Source organism: Chionomys nivalis, chromosome 8 (assembly GCF_950005125.1).
Source record: "Chionomys nivalis chromosome 8, mChiNiv1.1, whole genome shotgun sequence".
NCBI lineage: Eukaryota > Metazoa > Chordata > Mammalia > Rodentia > Cricetidae > Chionomys > Chionomys nivalis.
This window is the reverse complement of record NC_080093.1, coordinates 57,308,679-57,333,620: the sequence shown is the minus strand read 5'-3', so window position 1 is coordinate 57,333,620 and position 24,942 is coordinate 57,308,679. Positions and strand designations below refer to the sequence as shown.

Sequence of the window (24,942 nt, the reverse complement as noted above, 5' to 3'; positions counted from 1 at the left end):
CCATCTATGCATCGTGTGGTTCACTGTTAATAGCCAGGAAGCAGGCTATGTATGCTCAGCAGAAATGCTTGTTTTTGCTGCCGATATTCTCAGACCTTCGTGGCTGACCTTGTGGATGGGTAGTCTGCAGACACAGAGGCCAGACCCAATATGTACTCAGAGATGCTGCTGTCTGTGAAAAGGCCCTTCCAAATCCAAACCCATGGCCAGCACCCTTCCAGGAAGTGACCATTGGCTCCGTGTTGCGCCCTTTGCTGGCTGTCCCGTGGTGGACTCTATTGGTGCAGAGGTGCTGTGGCTGCCACAGCCACCAGAGGTTGGTGACGCCCTGAAGCTCAGCCTGCCCAGGGGACGCAGGGTAGGGATGCACACCTCGTTTTAGCTTTGTGGACTTCCTTGACTTGACGTTGTCATAAAGAAGGCAGAAGCGGGTTGCTGTGCGACACACGTCACACACGTCTTGCTTCCAGGCCACTTTAGCCAGCTGGGCCCAAATCACAATTCTGCGCATCAGGATCCAGGCGGAGGAAAGGAAGCAAAGGTGAAGTTAGGAACACCTGGAGGGACAGTTCCAGGGGCGGGGGGAAGCCACCCTACGGCAAGCAGGTGCCAAGTACTGAATGAGACATAGAAGTGCAGTCGGCTGAGGGTATGAATGGGAAGACCGTCCTGGACAGTGGAGTCATGCAGGGGTCATAACTCAGGGTCAGAGCTGGAACAATTCGTCGGGTCAAGGCCCAGAGGTCAGAGCTATGACTGTCCCCAAGGTCATATGCAGCTCTCTTGCTGGCCTTTCCCCAGTGCCAGTGACACTTCTGGTCATTTAACGAGAAATGTCCCCACATAGTCGTTTCCTGCGTGTGGTGTGGATGGGTAACCCTAGGTTGGGGACTCCTGTGGTGGCCTTGGCCAGAATGTCCTAGTAAGTGACCCAGTTGTCCCACAGGAGAAAGCCATGTCCTCAGCACAGAGGCTGCCCATGGAGCTTACGTGACTTGTCCCCTCTCACAGGGTCCCAGGTAGCCATGGAGTCAGTGCCTGGATGAAGGCATCAGCTGACAGACCTACCTTATCCCTCCTCCTTGGCTCACCTCTCTTTGTCATTCTCGTTTCCCAGACGCCTCAGGTGCCCAGCAGCTTTGTCCACACTGAGGATGTGGTGTCGCGCTTTCGCACAGAGGTAGGTGAAGCGACCCCTATTTTTCCCTGTGGAAACTGAAAGCAGGAAACATCCAAGCTGAGGAGGTGGGCCAGGGTTGGGCGTAAGATAGCAATGCTGACCCACACAAATGGGATCAAAGTCAGAAATGAGGTTTGGACAGATGAGCTCATTCTAGGGGTATTAAGAGGCCCCATCACCATCACTAAAAGCATCTTTAGTGCTTTTGGGCCAGCAAGGACACTGAGCTACTATGGAGTGGGTAGAGCCTCCAGTCCTCCGAGACAGCCTATGTTCGCTCAGAAACATCAGGCCTCTGACCTGCCCCACACACCCTGGCCTCTCAGGCAGCACCCACTATTCACTCACAAACTCAGCAGTCATATCTGCTTGATGTGAAGGTTCTGAATCACTGCCCCTTTTCCAGATCTAAGATGAGTGCCCACTCAGAGCTCAGCTTCCCAGTGAGAACCAGCTGTCCAGTGCAGAGCCAGCCACAGGAGACACCAGAGTGGAAACTGGGGCTTTGGAGGAGTGTGTCTCCTCTCAGGTGATCTCCTGCCTCCTCGGTGCTTCCATATATAACATAGGTGTTCACTTGCTGGGGTCCCCTCCCCCCTGAAACCACCCCTTGCCTTGATAAGCCCTCAGGTGCCAGCTTGGCACTCTGTTGTCTGGTGAAAATGCAGACTCTTGGCTGTTTATATTCATCTAATGAAACGAATCAACCAAGTAGGATGGGCCCACCCATGTAATGTCAACACCTCCAGCTTCTCATTCTCAGACTCATGAGGGGCCAAACAAAACCAGAGCCGTAAAAAGGCCAAAGGAGGCGGTGGAGTAAGACAGACAGCTCCTGGGCCAGCAGGGCTGTATTTCCAGAGACTTCATTGATCCCAGCCCAGGGCCATGACTCTGCCCTCCCTTTCTTGGCCCTTGTCTTGGACCCACAACATGGGCTACAGCCAACTCAACTTCAGACGGTCACCTCCAAGGCTCCTGTCCCTATAACGCTTCCTGTCAGAGCTGTGCTGGAAGGAGATTCAGGAGAGTGCCCCCACCAACCAAGACCTGTCTGTGGCTCCAGCGACAGTGGCGCTACCAATATAGCCAGAGTTGCTGGTTTGATCCTGAGAGCCAGGCTCAGCAGCTGCGACTAGGGTATATATAGTACAATCCTGTTTCTACCCTGGGGACAAAGTAGGTGGCCCAGGTAAGCAGGTCAGTGAAATATACTCGGCTTTGATACAAAGAGCATCCCCAGAGATGCTGCCTTTGTTCCTCAAATGGCACTGTGGGCTGAATTGTGTACCCAAACAGGCTTCTTTCAAGCCCTGCCCTTGGGATTCCAAAACACAGCCTCATTTTCAAGACATGGGGTCTGAATAAATGATAAGGCTGAGGAAACCATCAGGAGGCTCTGTTTACAGGGTGACTGAGTCCTTGTGCAAAGAGGACATTGAGGGCGATGTACAGGACAGACAGTGAGGATGTAAGGCAAAGATGACTATCTACAAGCCAGGAGAGATGGCACTGAAAGAGACCGGCCCATTGCATCCCCATCACTGATGTCCAGCATCTAGAACAGAGAAGTTAATTTCTGGCAGTGGTACTCTGCTACTAACAGCCACGTATAGACACAATCCTTCTCTAGACGAATGCAGTGTGTCACAAGGTCAAAGGCAGTGAGGTCAAGGGCAGCACTTAACCTTTGGCCTCATTCTCGCTGTCCAGCACAATCTGGAAGGTGTCGGGGGCGAGGGCCAGGCCTGCGTTCACCAGGAGTGCACGCTTCTTCCGGGCACTGTCTTTCATGGTGGCTTTCTTTGCCTGCAGACAGGATGATGAGCACGATGTGAGGTAGCCCCTCTCCCGGGACAGCTGAGACTCTTAAGGCAACTTATGGTTCCACCCTCAGGCAACAGAACTCCCACAGGCCTTCAGGATGCCAGACAGACCTTGAGTAGCTAAGCCTGGGCCTCGTGCTTGGGTGTGCATGGCCCCTAATGCTCTCTCTGCCCCCAGGGTTTCCCCTTAGTCTCTTCCTTTGCAGGCTGGTCTCATAATGGTTCGGGTCTGCACCTGTTCAATGGCCATGGTGGCTTTGTCCTCGGGACGGTCGGGGGACTGGTACAGCATGGTACACAACTGTAGCCGTTTGTAAGCCACCTTAACCTTGTCCTCGTAGAGGCCCAAGCTGTCCAGCCGCATGGCCTTCTGCAGGTGATCAATGGCGGGCTCCAGCCGGTCCTCGTCCTGGTCGATATATGCCAGCTCCATGTGGACTTGGCAGCGCATCAGGGTCATGAGACTAGAGATAACAGCACATGCAATGAGGCTATGGTGGGCTGCTGGCATGCCTGGGGGCCTTATGTCCGGTCACCAGCAAGAGGCATGGACTGACACAACTACCCCAGAGCCTTGCTTTCCAGCCTCCTTCCTGTCTTTTCTAGAAACCTCACAAAAGGAGAGAAAATCCGCAGTGGTTGGTACAGGCCACTGGAGTTGTGCTCATGAGCCTTGGGCCCAGGCTGAGAAGAAGCAGAGGAAAGGTTTGTGCAGTGTTTTTACAGTGACAAGAGCACAAGGGCAGGCTCAGCCTTCCCATGGCCACCCAGATGTCACTGTCGTCCTGCTGTCTCCTGTGACGAACCTCTGTCTCCTGGAACATGCTTGGTGTCGGTGCTGCCGTCCATTGTCTTTACTCTCATGGATACATGGGACGTTTGCCCAGGAGGCTTAGCCACATTCTGGCTGGAACTCAGTCAGGGTTGGAGGAGCCCCTACACCTGAGTAAAAGCTTTGGACAGTGGTGATGGAGGGGGTCACCTTAACCACCGCCACAGGACACAGAGCTAACCACCTACGGACTGCTAGAGCATGGGCTTATGGATTTTTCTACTAAAATGGAGAAAGAAAAGTGATAGTAACATTCCCATGACCTCAGGGATAATAGAAATACTATGAACCTGTACAGAGAAGTGGAGAGAGCCTGTGGTAACAGGTGTTAGAGCTCTGCTCCACAAAAGAGCAGGGATCTGGTGCGTCATGGTGCCTAGTGTGGATGGGGGAAGAGGGGCCCACGTGAAACTTGCCAGGAGCAGACAGCAGGAGTCATAAAGAGAAGCCCCCAGGGGGCCAGAAATGAAAATCACAACCAATAGGTGTAAAACCTGAGTTCTCAACCTGAAAACAAGCCAGAGAGCTGGCCTAAGGCTACAGTTGCTTCTGCTTCCAGAAGACAGTTACCCGGTCACCCACAGCATCTGAAAAATGATCTAACAAGAGGGCAGCTGTTTCTAGGCCCCGATCCTGGAAAGCATGAAATCGAGGTCCCGTGGAAGAAAACTCAGGAAGGAGGTAGCCATGGGCTCCTGAGAAGCAGAGCAGCTGGGCACAGTGTCCTCTGAGCAGACAGTAGGCAGAGCATGGGTTTGCTGAATGGCAGGGATCTCTGTCCCTCTGCCCACAGCAAGACACAAAGCTCAGCCTGAACAGAGCCTGTGTTGCAGGCAGATTCTCTCTGGGATGGGCATGGGAAACACCTGGTCGCCCAGAGATACGCTAGAGCAAGGTGGACCAGCCAACATTAAACTGCCCACCAAAACCGAAACAACACTTCTTTTAAAATGGCAACAACCATGGTGGTGCTTTCACAGTACTTGGGAAGCAGAGGCAGGAGGATCATTGCAAACTGGAGGTCAACTCAGAGCTAGTCAGGGCCTCATTGTCTACTAGCTATGTAGGACTCTGTTTTAAACAAAAAATGTAAAGAATCAATAAGATGCCATCTGCAATGCTTAACATAGAGTCCATTAGTTGTGCCAAGAGATGGAAGACTCTAACACAGGGTCAGGATACAGATGGACCAGCTGTTGGGTTTTGCAGATAAATCTTTTAAAGTAGATATCACAATATACAGATCATGAGCCTTCTCTCTCTCCCTCACACACACACACACACACACACACACACACACACAAATAGGCAAAACAGTGGTAAAAAGTCGATACTAGACCCAAAATCCATAGTGAGTGAAAGAAGGGCCATTCTAGACTAGTATGATGGCAGAATGGGCAGCCAGCAAGTTCACGAGCCTGGGAGCAGAAATGGCCTGATCATAGGAATGGAGATCAAAAAGGTTAAAACACCAAACAGTGTACAGGAGCCATGAGGAACAATGCACATTCTGCATGCATATAGCTAGAATCCCAGAAAGAAGAATGTATCCAAAGAAACAATAGCTCATAACTCCCCAAATCTTATAAAAGTGTCATTTAGAATATTGGAATTATATTAAAATTTTTAAAGGCTCCCAGGAATACTATAATCAACATGCTGAAAAATTAAAGAGACAGGCTTTAAAATAGGAGGGGAAATGGTGCACAGAGCGTCATATTGCCCTGGACTGTCCATCAGAGATGGTGGAGACCGGAAGGAAAACCCCTGTAAGGTGTTTAAAGACCAGTGTGTCTGCCAGCCCTGCATCCAGTAACAAGCAACAGTTTCTGAAACTAAGATGGGATGGGATCTGTTCAGATCAGCAGGGCTGAGGGCATCCACCGGCCATACCCTGGGCTCCAGGATGGGTGCCCCCTGGCTGGAGAGCTCTGCTCTTTGGAAGAAGGAGATGTTCCAGGAAGCTGCAAAGATGAGGTGAACACAAAAGGCTATGGTTTTCCCAGAATTAAAAGATGACCAGCAATGGGCACAGATTAGCTTTGGGGTGGCACAATGGTGGCATAAGGGTGGCATCTCTATGGGTGGAGAGAGGGATCATGGGAACTGAGTGCTTCATACAGGTAAAGGGAGCCCAGTTATGACCTTGGAGGAGCCCCCAATCTCTTAAGAGACACATGAAAGCGAGGAGGCCAGCAGAAGGGAGAAGGAATTCTCGACTTTTCAGCTGCTCCTGGGGACAGAGCAGTGGCAGAATGAAGAGAGCCTTCTGGTGAGGGCCCAGGCTGCTCACCTCAAGGCAAGCTCTGCTAGACCAAGCTGTGCAACAGGGGGCACAGGAAGCAGGCATGTCGCAGTCTGCATCAAACAACACAGAATGCCAGGCTAGGCACGCACACAGCCTTAATGGAGAGGGAATCTACCAGAGCAGAGGGAAGGCAGTGGCATCACATCCTGCTAGGACGTGCGGTGCTCCCCTCCCTGAGATCTTTACAACTGGCCAAAAGCAGGATACACAGCATGAGCCACGTGACCACCCAAGCGTGGTGACACAGTGCTCTGGGAACGGGCTCACTCATTTCAGTCCAGACTCGGGGACTGTCTCATACTGAAGGCCTTCTCAGGAAATTGACAATCAGATAAGCACACGCTGGACCAGGATGACTTCCCTCATGGTGATGGCAAACATGACAAGCTCTGGAAAGCGATTTTAGAAGGGCACCTTACAAATCAGCACATAAAGTCAGCATGGCCTTGATGTTAAACTGGCAGGGACGTAAGGTCTGAGTAGGCAGGTCACCAAAACGGACAGGCAAATGTCAACAGCACAGGAAAGACAGTTGCCCACCCAGGGAAATAAAAAGCATCTCCTGTTGAATACAAGTGCACGTCCACAGCACAGCTGAAGCCAAGGGGTGAATCAAGCTAAGTGTTTGTGAGGACATGAAATGGCAGGGGCTCTGCAGTGTGGTGTGAGCTAAGGGAGGTGCACTTAGAAGGAGTCTTCGGATTATGATGCTAGGCTGTCCACAACATGCCCACAATGGCTACTGAGGATACATTTCCAAGTCTCCTTCCAGATAATCACCACCGCCATCCGCTGACGGGTAGACAGGATGAGGATTCTTGATCTGGGTTGCCTGGGTGACTGAAAGACATCGGCTAGCTGCACAAGAGGAGGAAGCCAGGCTCTTGTACCTGTGTGACCCGCAAGTGATGGCGAGAACAGGGCACTCACACCCTGGACTCTCCCAGTTCTCCCCTACTGAGAGGCCGACCCTAAGGAGAACACAGGAGAAATAGTGCCCACCTATCAATCTTTTCCAGGATCTCAGCGATGGTGGTCAGTGGCTTCCGGAGGTAGAACCTCAGGTTGCGCTGCAGCAGGGGCAGGCAGGTGTTCCACTGTGTGGTACACAGCACGTGGATGAGCTTGGAGTCACCTAGGCGGATGGCCCGCTGCAGCATGATGTCCAGTCTCTTGATGATGCTCAGCTGCTCCTGTAGGGGCATATTGAGTGGCTGGCTGAGGGCTGGGAGGCGAGGGTGGGAAACTAGTTATGGCTGCCATCTGGAAAAGCCAGTGCTGGGGACGGCAGTCAGGGTAGGTGGCAGATTAGCAGGTCATCAGACCAGGGCCCCAGTCCCTCTGAGAATGCCACGGTGATCCTTCCTATTCTGAAGTGGGCACTTTATGAATGGCTTAGGCATTAGCTGCGGTTCACCGTGTTTCTTGCACGAGTGGAGTCAGAGCCCATTGTTTCTTATGGGTGTCTCCTTACTAGGGCGGCCTCTTTCATTCACCACCCGAGAAGAATCACCTCTGGTTTGTGTGATGGGTCCTTTCCAGAAGAAATGCACCAGGCTGGGATTTCAGAAGCCGTGGAACACACTCACCATTCTCTGAGCCTTCCTCAAGCCCCACACTGATCTTGTTCTCAGTCATATCCCCCATGGTCCCCGGCTCCCCACATCCAGGCACCTCACTGTCAGGCTGCACCAGTGCTTGCAATGCTAGCCTGACCCCAGGAATCCTGGCTCCAGGGGAACTGTGACTCGGGCTTTACCTCAACGGCTCCTCGAAAGTACATTTTAAGTCTACTCTCCAGTCTCAAAGCTTCCAGTTCACACTCCAGGCCTTCGATTTCGAGCAGCTTGCCAGGATCCTGTGGATGCAGATGGAACTTTGAGCACAAAGACACAAATGGCGGCAATCAAGCCACATTCATCAGCCCTAAAGACCCTTCAAATGCCTTCAATTCCCAGAAGAAGCAGAAACCAGAAAACGGACAATCAGAGAGCAGTACAAAGTCACGGGAACAAAAACCTAATGTGTCTCGAAAGACACAAAGGGAGAGAGACTTCTGAAACCTTTTAACAGGAGAGATGAAAACCCTCACTGATATTAGAGGGCCTTGAATTTGTCTTTAGTTTTTCGTTTTCTCTTTTCTAAAATGCAGGGTCTCACAGGATAGCCAAGACTCCTGGAATTCACTCTATATAGCTCAGGAAGGCTTTGAACTCACGCCAGTCCTACCTCAGCTTGTCTGAGCGTCAGGACAACAGAAGTAAACCACCACATCTGGCCTAAATTTTTTCAAACAATGATCATGTAAATGTATTGCGTGAGTATGGAAGTCAGAGGGCAACACGCAAGAGTTAGCTCTCTCCTTTCCCAATGTGGATTTTAAGGCTCAAACTCAGGTGCTCAGGCATGGTGGTAGGCACCTTTATACACCAAGTCATCTCCTTAGCTTCTGGTTTAAATTCTTTTGCCTTTTTTTATTGAGACCTTCATAAGTGCATACCATGTGGTTGCACCAAACTCACTCCCACGCACTCCCCTCTAACTCCTCTTCCGTCAGCACCACCTCTACTCCCTCCAAATTCCATGTGTTGACTTAAAAAAAACTACAGAGTCCACTTATTGCTGTCAGCATGTGCGTTGGTGTAGAGCCATCTACCAGAGCTTGGGTAACCTCTCGGGGGTGGCATCCCTGAAGAAAACGGCCCCTCCTTCTCTTAGCAGCCATCGATTGCCAATAGTTTCTCAGCTAGGTGTGGAACTTTCTGACCTCCTCACTGCATGCTGGGACTTGGGTTGGCTTGATCTTCTACGGGTCTTGTGCCTGCTGTCACAGCCACAGTTGGCTCATGTTGCAACAGCCCAGGAGACTGTTTCATTGTGTCTGGCTCTTAGACTCTTTCCACCCTCACTTCTGCGGCAATCCTGAGCTTTGGGAGGTGGGGTACAATACATTTAGGGCTAAGCACTCTGCAATTTCTTGTTTTCTGCATGTTGATCATTTGTGGGACTCTGGGTTCATTTTCTACCATACAGAACTTCTCTCACGAGACTGAGTGATGCGCTGACCTATGAGTATGACAGGTCTTCAGGAGTCGGTCTATTGTGATGCCCATTCAGTAGAGCACTAGGTTCTCTCTGGAGCCTGAAACCTGCCTAGCTTTGGATAACCTTGGATTCTGAGCCATGCTAGCAGTGCCAGACATGAGTTCTGCCACGTGGAGTGGACACGACAGTCAGAAAGTAGTTGGTTTTCCCCATAACATCTGTGCCACTATTGTACCATGGGCACGTCTTGTTCGGCTTGAAGTTACTGTAGTTCACATGATTCACAACTGTGCAAGACTAATGGCAACTTTTCTCCCTTGGTAGTGTGTTTAGAACCAATAGTCTGAAAGCCAGAGTACTGAATAGGGATGAAGCTTCCACATACTGGCTTGACTTCTCTAAATTCTATGTCTAAAGCTTGTGGTATCTTCAGCAATAGGGTTTAAACCATCAAGTTTTTGAGGGCAGCTAAGAACAAATGCAATGTTGAAGTGGGGGTCTGTGAGATCCTGGCTTAAATTTTTAAATAACAAGCTACCTTCCCACATCTATAAAATTTAGCAACTGTAATTGAGCAGCAAAAACTCCTGGTTTTGGTATGAGGTGCCCTGCCCTTGTGGATGGGTGTGACAGAAGCCCTGTCCCTGCCATCACTGTTACCACTGCAGGGTTCTTTGAGTGAGCCTTGTGTGAGGACCCCATCGCAGTCTTGAAGTCACACAGCTGGAAGTCTGAAGATTCAAGAGGCCATTTATGGGGAGGAACACAACCAGAATTTCTGAACTTTCCAGAGTTACACAGTTACACTGCTCAGGTCTTCATGACAAAGCATTTCCAGAGAACACATGATCCCTGTGCCCAAGGCACGGGCTTCTGGAGATGGAGGAGGCCCCTGCATGGATGAAATTCATCTCTGTTTCAAGGGCAATTTTAATTTATTGATTTTCTGTTATCCCTATTTTAAATAGCTTTCTGAGAGCACACAGGGCATCTAGCCAGCTGCAAATATTTAAGGTGCACAATTGGGCAAGCTTTAACTTATGCCTATACAAACCCAGGAAAGCCTTACCAGCTGAAGACATGATAACACTGACCCACCAGTTTTCTGTGCCTGTGCCTTTGCCCACTGGTGCCCAAGCATCCCATCTACTTTCCAAACAACATCTCCATCTGCTTATATGAGTGAAGGAATCGCACGGTGCTCCCTGCTTGTTGCTCCAAGTCCCGGAAAATTAAGAGCTTCATTCGTCTGCCACGTCTTTATGAACTGCTTGGTGCTGTTCCTTCTCGACTGACACATCACAACTTGTCTGTCTGCCTGTTAATGTCCACCTTGGCTCCTACCCATTTTCTTTTGCTACCAAATGGAATGTTGTGTGTAAGTGTTCTCAGTGGAGGCAGGCCTCATTTTCCTTGACCAAATGCAGTCTCTCTCTTTAAAAAACATCCCACATGGCTAAGATGACCCAGTAGGTAAGGTGTCTGCTGTGCAAGCACAAGCACCCAAGTTTGTACCCCCAGCACCCATGGAAAAGGCAGCCACAGCAGTGCTTGCCTGTAACACCTGCGCTGGCAGGACAGGAACCGGCAGTTCTGGGTCTCATTAGCCAACCAGTCCAGCTGAAATGGCAAGATCCAGATTCAGTGAGAGTTTCTGTCTCAAATAATAAGGTGTCGAATGATAAAAAGATACCCAATATCAACCTCTGGCTGCCACATGAATACACACATACACACATGTGTAAACACACACATGCCACATATTAAAAAATTACCTCTTTATAATTCACAAACTTTGATAGGTGCTTTTTGTTACATTTCTGCTCCATTAAAAGTCCCTTCTAATTCCATTTTTTAATTCTATTGGACTCATGAGTCATGTGGGAACACGGCTCCACATGTAATTCCGTACTAGTCAGTCAACACTTCATAAGAGTCAAACACCTTTAAAATGTATGTTTTGGGTTTTGTTTTGTTTTGTTTTGTTTTTTCAAGACAGGCTTTCTCTGTAGCTTTGGTGCCGGTCCCGGAACTAGCTCTTGTAGACCAGGCTGGCCTCGAACTCCCAGAGATCCGCCTGCCTCTGCCTCCCGAGTGCTGGGATTAAAGGCGTGCGCCACCACTGCCGGCTTAAATGTATGTATTTTTAAGTCTAGAATATAACCTATTGTGGCAAATGCTCTGTGATCCAAGAAGATGGTGACTCTGTTGCTTGGGGTGGGGGGCAGGGCAGGGTGGGGTGTGTTTTATAGCTGAAACAAAACAAATAGGGTGTCTTATCTTATCTTTCATATTTCTACAGATAATTTACAGACTTTTACATTTATTTTCATTTTATATGTGTGAATGTTTTGAATGTCTGCGTTCCATGTGCATGTCTGGTACACAAGTCAGAAGAGGGTGTAGAATATCCCGTAACTGGAGTTATAGATGGTTGTGAACCACCATGTGGGTGTTGGGAATGGAACCTGGTCCCATACAAGAGCATTAAGTATATTTAACTGCTGAACCTTCTCTCTAGCTCCAGTCTTTACATCTCCCACCCTATCTGTCACTCGGAGTGTCCCCTTGAAATGTCCAGCTTTACTTTTGGACTTTGTTTGCCCTCACAGTTTTAACAACTCTTTTACTTTAAAGAGGTGTACCTGACAACTGGCATTCTTTCCCTACTTGCTAAGCCCATTCACCTTGTGAAATGACCTCTCTTTAACTAGCAGTTTTAAAATCAGACACTGAATAATGGAAAGGCAGCCACTCCAGCTTCTTCCCTACAGTGTCAGCAGGTGACATTTGTCATTGTGAGCACTGCTGCATGCTTCAACTAGATCGCAAGCATTTCATACTGAATGTGGGTTTCTCACAATCTGTATGGATTTAGAACCGGGCCTTTTCTCATTTGGACAGCATTTGCCTTTTAATTGTGGTAACTAGGCTATTTACATTTATTGTGATTACAGCATAATAGATCAGATATACTATATCATTTCACCATTTATTCCTGTCTGTCCCATATTTTCTTTATTCTATTCTGTTTCTTCAGTTTTACTTTAGGTGATCTACTCTTTTCCTTTTCTCATTCCTCCTCCTCTCCCTTTTCACTTTTCCTTTTCCTCAGTATTACGGATGGAATCTTGGGTTCATATCTAATAGGTAAGCATGCTACCAGCTGAACTACATCCTCAGTCCCTCTGTCTCCTTTGAGAGTTCACTAGCTATATACTACCACTACCACTACCACTTTGGTGCTGCTTTCATGCGACATATGGCAGTTGTCATCTGTTATCAGACTGGACCTCCTGCAGTCTTCTCACCAAGGTAACTTCACGTTAGTAACTTCAGTGCCAGCACACACATCCTGGTGTGTTTCCAACCATTCTGCTGTTGAGTCTCACCTCACATTCTGCTTACCAGTGCCCTCACAGTAACCCTGGTTTCTTTGCTGCCACCACTGTCCTGTGCAGATCCAGCACCACTTTCTCCTCCCCCAGAGTTTACTTTGTGCTCATGGCGAGTGGAGGAGGCCAAGGAAAACCTTTTTGTTTTAAAAGATATGTTCTCGAGGTGTAGAATTTAGGTTGACTAGACATTAGGATCTTAATGACCATCCTTGTCTTTTGCTTTTACTGTTTCCAGTAAGCAGTCTGATGTCACGCCCAATTACATTTTCTAGGTACCTAACATGCCTTAATCCTCCTTCTTCAAGGTTTCCAGCTGTAGCATTTGGATCATTATGTCTTCCAGTATCCTTCTCTTCTCTTCTCTTCTCTTCTCTTCTCTTCTCTTCCTTTCTCTTCCCTTGGAAAGGATGGTGGTGGCGCACGCCTTTAATCCCAGCACTTGGGAGGCAGAGGCAGACGGATCTCTGTGAGGTCGAGGCCAGCCTGGTATACAAGAGCTAGTTCCAGGACAGGCTCCAAAGCTGCAGAGTCTCCCCCCCCCAAAAAAAGGTAAAAGGTTGGAAAACTTGACACCAACATACTATTTTACAGTTGGCTATAGAATCCTTAACTAAAAATGAATTTCTCTCTCTCAAGTACACATGAATAAGAATGACACACTTGGACACATGGAGGTGGAGGCCTCAGACAGAACAGTGAGGAGAAGGTTGGAGATACCCAGAGCCAAGGTGCACTAGCACATAGACCACAGCTTCAGTTAGGGAAGGCAGAGCCGGGAAGCCCAATGGCCCCCTTGGAATGTTATCTGGGGCCTGCTCCAGCAGGTGGCAGAGAGGTAGATGGGCAGTAGCTGTGGCAGAGGAGATGAGAGGTCTGTGACTGGGCAGTGCTCTGTGGGTAGAGCTGAAAGCTCTTTGGGCTTGTGAAAGTCTCCCTTGCAGGCCTAGCTGGCAAGCTGGACCTGTCTCCACACCTCTTCCCTCACCAAGAGCAGATGTGCCCTGTTAGCATTGCCTCCTTATAGACAAAACCCAGGATTCAGAGAGAGAAGGAAGCCAGTGTTTGGTGAAGAAGGGGCAATGCTGGGTGCGGGTGCTGGTGTCATAGACACCAAGAAGAGGAAAATGGGCCTTTGGCAATGTGAACTGCCCCTGACTGTCTGCTCTAGCCCCGTGGCTTTATTTAGTTGACAAATATCCAAAAATCACCTTTACAGGCAACCAGGACCGAGCAGAGAGCAGGTCCTCAATGGAGATGTCAGGAAGCAGTGGTCAAGACAGGGACCAGGTTATCCAGCCTGCCATCATCCAACCCCATTCCTGAATGTGGCAGCGTGCGTAGGGAGAGCGCTCTCCACTCTGGAAATGCCTTGAGCAGTTTTGGAAGTTACAGGGGCCACCATCCCAAAGCCCGCTTTCACCACTGTGTGTGTCCTAAACTTCCCTTGAATGGCAATATTGTCATAAGCATAAAAAAATTAACAGTGACAGTTCCTTGGTAATCCATGTCACTGAGGAGTCCCTAACTGCTGGTTTAAGCACAGAATTTTTATGGTAGTCCTTCAAGAAATAAGCAAATATTCAGGGGTTCAGGGGTCAGAGGATCAAGGGGTACAACACTACTCCTGTGAGCATCACACAGCCTTTCCCTGAATAGTGGTGGCAACAGGGGCCAGAGCCAGGGACAAAGGTGAGAGAGAAGACACAGGTGCAGACCAGCGGACACGGCCAATACACTTCCGCAGGCGGCACATGCTGAGGATGGGAGCCTTGCCCACCAACACGTTTCTTTCTTTCAGTCCTGGGGCCATAGTCCTCTGAGCTACCCTCTGTGGCCACCACTCAGAGCTAATCACTTACTTTGGTTTCAATTTTCTTCAGATCTGAGAGGCAGTCGTTGGCCATTGGCTCATTTTTCAAGGTCAGAGACAGGCGGGCCAGTTCAAAAAGCAGCAATATTCTGGAAACAAAGAAACGAACAGGCCCTGGTTCAGCACGGGGCATAGGTACATGTTTGGCAGTGGCAGTGCCAGTTCTTGCTCCAGCCTGGCAGTGGCGTGGCAGAGGCAGGAGCTGAGAGCGAAGTGAGACATACCAAGCTACGGTTTTACCTGCTGTGCTGGCCCTGCCCCACGGCTGTTTTGGGGCCCAGAACTCTCCACAACGCTACATCAGTGCCCACTGGACACACTGTCTCCATCCAGGATTTTAGGCTGCGTCCCAGATGCCATGAGGCCACGGCAATATTGGTTCATCACGAACTCCCTGTACAGGTGCCCACTGAGGCTCTGTCAACGCCTGCCTGGTGAGTGCAGTTTGGAAAAAGGCCATGTCAGGGAGAGACACGGGTTCTTCCTCCCTGTGACAGGCGTATGAGATGACATCAAGACAGTCACTGTCACTAATGAGAGACTAAGTGGGTGATGCTTAAATATGTATTAAAGTGCAGGGACCTGTGATAGACCAACAATTCTGAAAAAGAACAAATTGGGAGAGACGTGTACTAGGCCAAGGTCCTTTTTTTTTTTTTTTTTTTTTTTTTTTTTTTTTTTTTTTTTTTAGTCCAAGGTCCTTTAGGAGACTGGCCAGAGCTTCCTGACCTCAGCATCCTCAGTCCCACCACTGCATCCCTGTTTTCTTCCCACTGGACTCCAGCAACATCCCCGTCCGTGACTATCAAGTGTCTCCAGAGACTGGCAGCCATTCTGGGGGAACAGACTCAGTATCTCATTGCCTTTGTAACATTAGAGACACATTCAGGCCGAGTCCCAATGACTTCTCGTGGTGGCACCATCCTCCCTTCCTTTTGTCTTGAGCTCTTCCAGGTGGGGGCAGTTTTTTACTGCCCGCCTTTCTCTCCTCAGGCTCTGAATCCCCAAGGCGTGGCCCTAGCACTTCTGCCTCCCTGCTTCACCTGAGTTCTGGGCTTGATAGTCAGGTCAAAAAGGAGGAACTCGGGGAAGGGTAAAGAGCTGGTCCCTGGACCATTTTGGCTTTAAACAGATGCTACATTTTTTTTTCTCTAGTCAGAATTCCAGACACAGAAGTCCAGATGAAGATATGGCAGTAGGGCCCTGTAGTGTCAGGAAGCTGCAAGGCTCTCTGGGTTGTGGAGAAGGGTCCTACAGCCACTAAAGGCAGCTCAGGCTGCTTATGATGTATCCTGGGCAAGTCGGGAGCTACACAGCTGCTCCCTAGGAGTGGTAGCGAGTGCTGACTATACAAAGAACTGGGGATCTGAAAGAGTCCTGGGGTCCTTCTAGACACATGGGTTCTGGGGGTCCCTGTGCATTTCAAGTAGAGGTTCACACAGAAGTGGAGCCTTAGAGAATAGCTCCCCGGTAGCTCACTGTAGGGAATGCTGTCAGAAGTGTGTTGGTAGAGAAAACGTCAGCCAGGAGGCCAGGGTCAGTGAGTTCCTCTGAGAATCCACACATCCACTCTCAGGTTCCATTAGGCAACTGAATTCACATGTGTAAAAGACCAAAGACAGCACCTGGCCCAGGATTGGTGGGAAGAACGCTAGCTCACATTATTTCTATATTAAGTATACCATTTCTGTATATCAAAACTTGAAAAAGCTTAACTGGTCACCTGAATAACTTGGAACTATCACAAAGTTGAAGGGTTTGGATCTCAGTACAAGAATGTTATCAGTCAGCAGCACAATGGGGATATAGGCCGTATAGAAAGGAAGGGCGGCCAACAAAGCAAACAGTACTCATACATGCATGGGTAAGTGTCTGGTTTCATCACAGTCAGGCAGCGGAACTTCTACCTTACAGGCTCAGGAAGTCACTAAAAGGCAAGCTCCCTGAGTGCATATCTGTGCAGCTCCCTGCAACCCTATTGCTAGGAATTTGCCTCAGAGAGCAATGAGCATGTTCTCATAAAGGGACCTCACCATCACCAAATCCCTGGGAGAATACCCTGCCTTACTGCTGGAGTCAACTGCGGTTAAATTTGGAGAATCTGATGACAGATGCGCCTTTCCTTACAGGAACAAGCACGGCCACATGTTCAAATAATTACAAGCACTCACTCTTCTCAGAGTGGCTATTAGCCTGACGGGAGGGTCTGGCAGCTGACATGGGGAGTCCGGTACACAGAAGGACTCGATCCCTCTCCTCTGGTTCTTACCCAGGCCTTTGGGACCCCAAGTGTGGCCCTTTGCATGCCCCCCCAGGAGTATGTGTCAAGCACTACACAGCTCCTGTATGTAAGTAGAATCTACCCCAGCCCCGAATCACACATAGCCCCGTCTATAGACAGCTGGCACTTTCCCCAGCTGTTCTGGTAAGGCAAGCCATCCCTCGTGGAGATACCCTATGGGCCATGAGGAACTAATTGTGCCAGCACCCATGTGAGCAGGGCAGCTCTCTCCCAGCTTAGCTGCCAGAGAGACCCGAGGGAGGCAGCTAACATCTTGTTGGTAAACGAACGGGGGAGTCTTGCCCACAGACACAACCAGATAGATACAAATGTGCCCTGTTTTGTGGTCCAGCTTGTGGCCATTTGTCACACAGCCACAGACAGCTAACACGTGCTCTCCATCAGCTTTCTGGGCTCCCACAGCAAAGCCCTACAGGCCAAGTATCATAAAATGACAGGCACAATTGTCTCCCAGTTCTCAGGCCAGGCCTCAGATCGAGGTGTTGCCCCACACTACATTGCACTAGAGACTCAGCAGAGGATCCCTCCTTGTTTCTTCAGGTTGTGGCCAGTACTTGTTGGTACCTACTGTTCCCATGTGTGTCTCTGGACCTAAATTTCCCTTTTCTTAGAAGGGCACCTGTCCTGGGAGCCAGAGCCCACCTTTATTCGGGGTGGCACATCTGAACTTTTGGCTGCGAGGGCCTGCTTCCACATCACGTTTGCATCTGATGCTGATGCCATTCCCATCAAGGGTGCATCTTCTTGTATACAAAACTACACACCACAGCCCAAGTCAGTGACCAAATGACCAGTGAGGCCAGCTGGTGCTCTGCCTCTGGTAACAGTGGACTTCATATGGTGAGGCCCTGTGGCTTAAGCAATTATCGTAGTCAAGGGGTCAATGGGTTTCTTCCATCAGAAGTGAACAGAAATTACTGAGAAAATCATTGAGAATTCAGAAGATAAATTCTCAGAGGAGGAGGTTCGAAAGCCCCAATCATAGGTGAACGCTGAACCCCTCTGGTGACCAGAGACTTGGAAAGCAAAAGCCCACATACGGTGGCAATTACGATCTCATCATCTCAAACAAATGCAGCGCTCACAAGGGGGTGACGGACAGCCATTGAGGCGAGAAGCAGACTCCTGCCACCTCTGTGAGAGAACATTCCAGATCTTCACCTCTGCTTCACACCACCCACTCTTCATACAGGAACCAGCCCTGAGCTCCTCCCGACTCCTCCAGGATCCAGAAATGCCAGAGACCTCAGAGTTAAGATGGGCTCCTGGGAAAGGCTCAAATCAATGCGTTCTTCTGTGTAGCTAGTAAGACGTTTCCGAGGCACGGCGGTGAATTGAAAATGATTGTGCTTAGAAGTTAAGTTTGATTTTCCGAGGTAGGACACGAAGGCCCACACCCCAAGTGCAGTTCACGGACAGGATAAATGTCATGATGCTATTGCCAGGGAGGCAGCCCCAAATCCTCCCTGGCGTGGAACGGGTAGTTACTTGGGTCTAGTTGCTTGTGTTCGTGTATCTTTCCACACGCTCTGGTGCGTTCTGAGTGCTGTGTGGTAGCTGTGTGGGTGTCTCTACGTGTGGATAAAGCAAAGCTTCCACTTACTTTTCTTCTTTGATGGAAGGGAAGCGGTGGTGATTGTAGTGACTCAAGTGTTTATAGGCTTTCCTCAGAATCTGGTCGATGTTTTCTGGCAAATTATGTTTATCCAATTTCCTAGAATTGATTTAATTAAATGCTATGTTGTCAAATCATCCTGTCATATTTGTTAAAAAATTATTCTCAAGGCAAGTCTTCAATCAATGAACCCATGCTTTCTAAAGAATGGAGGAGATCTTAAAGGATCCCTCTCCTCTCTTTGTGCCTAATTTCCTGGGCGAATTTCCATGCCTCCTTAGCTTTCTCTTTGCAGGAAATATTCCTTTTCTTTTATCACTGCAGGAAAACTCTAGGGAAGTATCCTCAGGACCAGGCACACTGTGATCTCCTCTCTCTCTTCAGGACCAGGCACACTGTGATCTCCTCTCTCTCCTCAGGACCAGGCACACTGTGATCTCCTCTCTCTCCTCAGGACCAGGCACACTGTGATCTCCTCTCTCTCCTCAGGACCAGGCACACTGTGATCTCCTCTCTCTCCTCAGGACCAGGCACACTGTGATCTCCTCTCTCTCCTCAGGACCAGGCACACTGTGATCTCCTCTCTCTCCTCAGGACCAGGCACACTGTGATCTCCTCATTTTCCTCGGCAGGCCGGCAGGCCTGTGAGAAGCATCTGATTCAGCTGGGAACTTTTTTCACTTGCTGGGACTCTGATTACTCTGTTGGTAGCTTCATTGCCCCTTTGCTTCTCAGTAATAGATGTAGTAAATGGGGGTTACTTTAGGCCCTCCCCACAAAACCCCTAGTACCATCTCATCTAGGACAGGCCCTATAGCCAGTCCTAAGCCTTAAAACTCCCTCTCGCTGACAAAGGGCATCCTAAGAGAGGAGACGGTGTCCCGATCCCAGCCTGAGCTCAACTTCCCCAGACTACTTACGCTTTTAGTGAATTGATGTGGTAAGTGATGGAGAGACTCGTGGAATGCTTTTTCTCTTCCCTTAACTGATGGTCATCCATTAGCTCATGACGCACCTGTCCGGGAATGCAACTGCATGTTACTTTGCATTCAAATGAGGAACGAGAGATGCATTCAGATTTTGTGCCTACATATTTTTATTTCCCCTATAAAATTAATGTTTGTAATTAAGACAAATTCTCACTAAGTTTTATACATTTTTAGATATGATTTATGCAGATTCTTATACATCAAAATCGGCATGTTGTAGACGCTTTGGGGACATGGTGCTATAGCAATTACTAGTATTTCACAAATTTTCTGTGAATATTTTTTAAAAAATTGATGCTGTAACAAAAGAAATACTTAACCAATAGTAGTGAGAGGACTTTGCTCTTCCCTATAAGATGAACTGTCTGTTCTCTTCGTCATTTTTGCTTGTTTTGCTCACATATGTGTATGTTTTTATATTCCTCAACAAATGGACTTATTGAGGCTTTACGCATAGTCTCTGAATGATTGACAGCGCCACTCCTTGCCTTTCCTTGTAACGTGTCCGCTTACCATGACTGAGAACAGATGCCTGTACTTGTGTGGCACATGGGTTTTGATGAATGGTGCAGCTGTCAAGCAGAACTTGGCAGCATCCTCATTTTTTCCGGCTTGCAGGTAGCATTCAAGAAGTTCCCTGAACAACAGAAAACAGCAGACATTAGCCTCCTTAGCAGTCTTCTGCTGCAAATCTCTGAGAGCCAGGGTCTGGGCTTTCGCAAACTCTGTGTTTCACGAACTTTAAAAAAGCTTCCCAGGGAAGTGCCCTATCCCGGTCAGGATCCACAGCAAGGCCAGCAGGAGTGGAAGAAAACTACTGCTGACAGCACGGGGTGATTGGCATTTTAATTATCAAGGACATTTCCCGATGGCACTTTGAAGGCAGATCTCATTTGCATCAACTTTCTCTTAGTGGTTCTTCCAATTGGCCACAAGCAGGCGCCCCAAGACTGCAGACTGTGGTCTAGACTTGGGCCGACATCTTTGGTGCTGGGATCTACATTGTCAAAAACCCACTTGGTCTCGTGCTTGTAGAAAGATCCTGACAAAAACTGAGAGAGATCACCTCTTGGTCTAGCTGGCACAGTGACCAGGCATTTGCTGATAGTTTGTGGCTTCAGAGCAGTGACCTCCTCATGCTCAGGCACCTGGGAACCCAGATGTGATGCTCATATTGACACAGCTACTTGCCAAAGTGCCTACTAACACCAAAACCAAACAACAACAACAACCCTACTGCACTAAGGTTTTAAAAACATGGGCCAGGACCAGCGACTGAGTCCTGAGGAATTTCTAAGACCTGCTGCAATAGCCATAGATTCTAGAAAGAACGCCCTGACAAGTTAGGAACCCAGCCCCTTTCTCGGGAGAGAAAGAGGTTCATATGGCCTGAGTCACAATAAGCTTAGGACTTGCCCAGGACTTTTAAGTTCTATTGCCCCCACTCACATCATCAGCTCTGCCTGCCACTCCTTGTCCTCTTCTTCTGTCTGGTTTAACACGGCGATGATTTGAGAGAGGCTGGGGATCACAAATTGATGATATCCAGGCTTGAGAAATGGCCGCACCATGTTCCAGTAGAGAACAGAAGCATTGAACACCAAGAAGTAATACCTAGGCAGGGAGGGGAAATCAGAATGCTCAAGGCTAGGGCTGGGGCATCCTGTTTCCTGGACTGATTCAGAAGGGATGTGGAGGTTTGTTCCATCACCATCAGATGCAGATGCTTCATTTGACACACTTCTATCCAGCCTGCATCAACACCAGGATGAAGAGCTCCCCACAGCCCTGTTCCACACGAGCAGTGGCTGTCTCGTGGTGGTGATGACATGGTACCTTAGTCCACAAATTAACCATACCCCATGAAAACACAGTCATGAGCAAGGAAGGAAAGAGCGTGGAAAGCTTCCTGGAAGAGATGGCATCTTACCATGACCAAGAAGAAGTCCGAGACTCAGCCAGGAGCTGAGCGGACAAAAGATGGTCAGACACAGTGTGTTGCAGGTGGAAGCAAGGGACTGAAGGACAAACTCCATGTCTGAGCATAAACCCCTGAGGAGGTGATGAAGGTGTGTGGAGAGGTACTTCCCAAGTACCTCCCTCTGAGGGAGCCACACAGAGAAGCTTTAGGACTTTCTTACCAGAAGCCACTGTCTGGAGAGCCAGCCCTGCTATTCTATCACTGATTGATCATCAGACAGGCCATCACTGCTCATTACCCAGGAAGGAAGAAGGGAAACCAAGTGACCAGCAACCAGACTAGTAAATCGCAGTGACCCGCTTAGCCCAGCTATAGCTGTCTCCAAGACCCTTGCAGCGGATCATGACTAGGAACTGAAGGCTGTGTTTGGAAACATTCACTCTGCTGAGTTCTCTGGCTCAGGGTCAGCTCCTGACCCCTGGAGGGAAGGCCTATGGGGCTGGACCCTGGACCCTTGTATCTGTGTAGTGTGTGACCTGAGAAGGCTTTCAACAGATGAGCAGTGGGCATGGGCAAAATGAGTGAAAGTTCCTCTGATGGCAGGTGTGCCAATGCCAGTGTATGCTAAACTTAACTTTTCTATAGCTGAATTTGGGTTTGAGTGGAAAAAGACAGCCACCAACTGGAAATCTGTGTAGGGTTTCACAGACTCATAGCTGCAGAGACAAGAAGAGGGGAAGGGGTAAAGGACCACAATCCAACCAGAGGAGCCCCAGAGTGTGCTCTTCTCCCTCCAAAGTCAAGAATAAGAGGTACTGGGGGACGGATTGGGAAGGAGGCCATAGAGAAAACACTTTGACAGCCATCAACAAACCCCAACAAGTCCTAAGCATGACGAAGGGTGCTGCTTCTGGGAAGTCTGCACGAACATGGCTGGTTCTCCCAGGTAATAAGACAAGCCTGTGCCATGACTCCATTAAACACAAAACAGAAAGGAGAGGGGATGGATGGAGGGCAGCATAAATAAATAGCATCACTTGGTACCTTTGGGCACCAAAGTCTTATGCAATTCAGCAGAAGCAGACAGTTCCGCATGCTTACCTCGGTTCTCCCTTTGCGAAGTTTATAGCCTTCATGTACTGAGTCACACAATTCTCAAATTCCTCCTAAAAGAGCCCAGCGAATGCACAGGTAAGGCGCTTTTGCCACCCAAGCAGCCGTCCCCACGCATCTCCACTTCCGTCACCAAATGCAAACTGCTTGGCACCCCAGCTTCTGCACAGAAACCGCAGCTGGATGTGCCCCTGAGTGCCTGACTCTCCCAGCTCCCCCTCTGCCCAACTCAGGGATGGCTGTGCTAGAAGACAGAGAGGCCATAGCACTGCCGCGTGGGGGTGGGAGGTCAGACGGACTCATGCCAGACACTGCAAATGCTGAGTGGAGAGAAAAGCACAAATGGGAACTCTGACTGTTCTGCATCATTGTAGAGGAGAGAATGGTTCCTCAACTTCGTCTTGCTTAAAAGCCTCCTTTTTTTAAAAAAAAAATGTACATGCAATGGTGTTTTTTGCCTTCATGTATGTCTAGATGGGGGCATGGGATCCTCTGGAACTGGAGTTACAGAGAGCTGTGAGCCACCATGTGGGTGCTGGAATTGAACCCAGGTCCTCTGGAAGAGGAGGCAGTGCTCTTAACCCCTGAGCCATCTCTCCAGGCCAAAAGTCCCTCTTAAGACCTGACTTGCTGCTCCCCCCGGGGGTGCGGTGAAAACAGACGGGGATGTTCTCACCAGGTTTTCCTCTGACTGTGGGGCACAGAGCTGGGCCCTGCACAGGTGTGCTCGACCCAGAAACTGAGTTACAGGCCCCTTCACTTTGAAGTACATCTGGATGCAGTCGTCGCTCATCTTGGGCTCCCCCATCTGTAGGAGATTGAAGCCAGGGAAAGTAAAGCTTGGTCATCCCCGGTTCCCACAACACTCATCGGTGTCCCACCCATTCTCTTCTGTGCCATTAACACCCCAAAATGTGAGGGGGGGGCAGGTTCATTGTGTGCCAGTGCCGGCCAGGCCTGGGACTCCACCTTGAGTGCCTGCTCTGCACACAGCACGAACAGGTCCGGGCTGAAGCTCTCTGAGGGGTCGAACTCCGATTTTCCCAGGTTTGCGGACTTGATCAGCTCATAAGCTCGTCGCAGGGCAGCTGCATCTGTCGGGCAGAGGATCAGGAGAGGGGCCCAGCATGGGTGTGTCAGAGAGATACAGTCCCCAGAAAAAGCCTTCCTCTGGCACAGAAACACGGGTCTGAATTCCTAGTCAGGCTGCCCACAACCCTCCCCACCGCATTTTGTGTCACTCTCCTGGGCTCAAGAGATTCCCATCAGCAGAGCTAGGATGAGACCCACCTTGTTGGTTCTGGGCACGGGTCAGTTCCTGCGTGATAACCAAATCCATGGCGCCTAAGGCCCACAGCCAGACAGCGACTTCGCTGCTGTACCAGTAGCGGTTGGTTGCCAAGAGACGGATCCAGACTGAGGACGCGGGAGGTCGGGGCGGGGCTACACTTGGGGGGGGGGCAAGCGACTCCGGGAGTAGAGAGGGGAAAGAGGCGGGGAAGGAAGCAAGTAGGGGGTGGGGCGGGACTGGCGGACACCGAGTATGGCCAGGTCAAGAACTTTTGAGTGTTGAATTGGTACCAACGCCGTGTTTTCTTCAGTTTCTCGCCAGGCTGCGCTCACCTCCCATCCACCCATCCATTCTTCAGGTCCCACTTTGTCGAGTTAGGGAAAATATAAGTTCTTCACAAGACCTCCCTGTTATGGGAGAGCGCGGGTTGGACGCACATCCGCAAGGATCTAACAGAGGATGTCTTGAGGAGCAGGAAGGAGGGCTGTTGGGTACTAGCGAACAGGGAGGCTGACAGTCTGGGAAAGAGTTCCCCTTTCTATTTTCAGGTGCCACCTGTGGCAAGTCTACTTGTGACATCGATCTAAGCCTTTAGGGATGTGAGGAGTGAAGACTGAGCAGATCTGCCTGTAGCTCCCGTCTGGGACAGAAGCTCCATTCCAAGGGATCGGAGCAGTCGTGGAGTCAGGAAAGGAGGGAAGATGCCTTCTATGCTCTCTAGGGCCCTTAGGCGAAGAAGACTCTCAGAAGACTCCAAATAAGACACAGTAGTCTTGGAGGTCCTAGTTGGGCAGAGCCCCGGGTTATTGTTGGGCTTGTGCTTCAGCAATGGTGCGTGGGCAGCGATTGAGACCCCTGGAGCATCAGGTGAGCAGGCGCATAGGCAAAAACAAAGCTGGCTCTAGAAGATCGAATATGCATTTAGATCGGAGTGCAGGGCAGGACAAAAGCATCCAAGGAAGGAGCCGGAGTCCTCACGGCCACGCCTCCAGTGACCTATTTCCTCTAGCCTGGAGGAATCCAGAGCCTCTCAAAATAGTGCCACCTTCTGGGGGCTATGAGTCAGCACATGTACCCCTGAGACCTTAGCAGGTACAAACGGAAAAACCACAAAGGGAGAAACAGACAAATGTGTCTTCAAAAGCAAAGCCTTTTGAACTTTGAAATAGGCTGTTAGGAAAATAAAAAGGTAGAGAACAGTTTGGGAGAGAACATTCGCAGTAAAATCTCAGATACAAGATCAAGAGTTCAA

General features: G+C 49.5%; 1 protein-coding gene across 1 annotated transcript in view; it reads right to left on the bottom strand.

The window, feature by feature from the left end:
- The window catches only part of Cfap46 (cilia and flagella associated protein 46), an 86,002-nt gene extending 62,218 nt beyond the window's left edge, over window positions 1–23,784 (bottom strand). Inside the window, exons 1-15 of the mRNA XM_057778258.1 lie at window positions 23,690–23,784; window positions 23,369–23,493; window positions 23,076–23,207; window positions 22,388–22,452; window positions 20,815–20,979; window positions 19,879–20,002; window positions 19,297–19,391; window positions 18,365–18,475; window positions 14,449–14,548; window positions 7,906–8,004; window positions 7,149–7,339; window positions 3,242–3,470; window positions 2,869–2,989; window positions 1,092–1,215; window positions 373–503 (exon numbers count right to left, since the gene is read on the bottom strand). Of these exons, the coding sequence (XP_057634241.1) occupies window positions 373–503; window positions 1,092–1,215; window positions 2,869–2,989; window positions 3,242–3,470; window positions 7,149–7,339; window positions 7,906–8,004; window positions 14,449–14,548; window positions 18,365–18,475; window positions 19,297–19,391; window positions 19,879–20,002; window positions 20,815–20,979; window positions 22,388–22,452; window positions 23,076–23,207; window positions 23,369–23,493; window positions 23,690–23,738 (1,861 nt within the window). The 5' untranslated portion in view covers window positions 23,739–23,784. The remainder of the gene's footprint in view (window positions 1–372; window positions 504–1,091; window positions 1,216–2,868; window positions 2,990–3,241; window positions 3,471–7,148; window positions 7,340–7,905; window positions 8,005–14,448; window positions 14,549–18,364; window positions 18,476–19,296; window positions 19,392–19,878; window positions 20,003–20,814; window positions 20,980–22,387; window positions 22,453–23,075; window positions 23,208–23,368; window positions 23,494–23,689) is intronic.
- Between the last annotated feature and the right edge of the window lie 1,158 nt (window positions 23,785–24,942).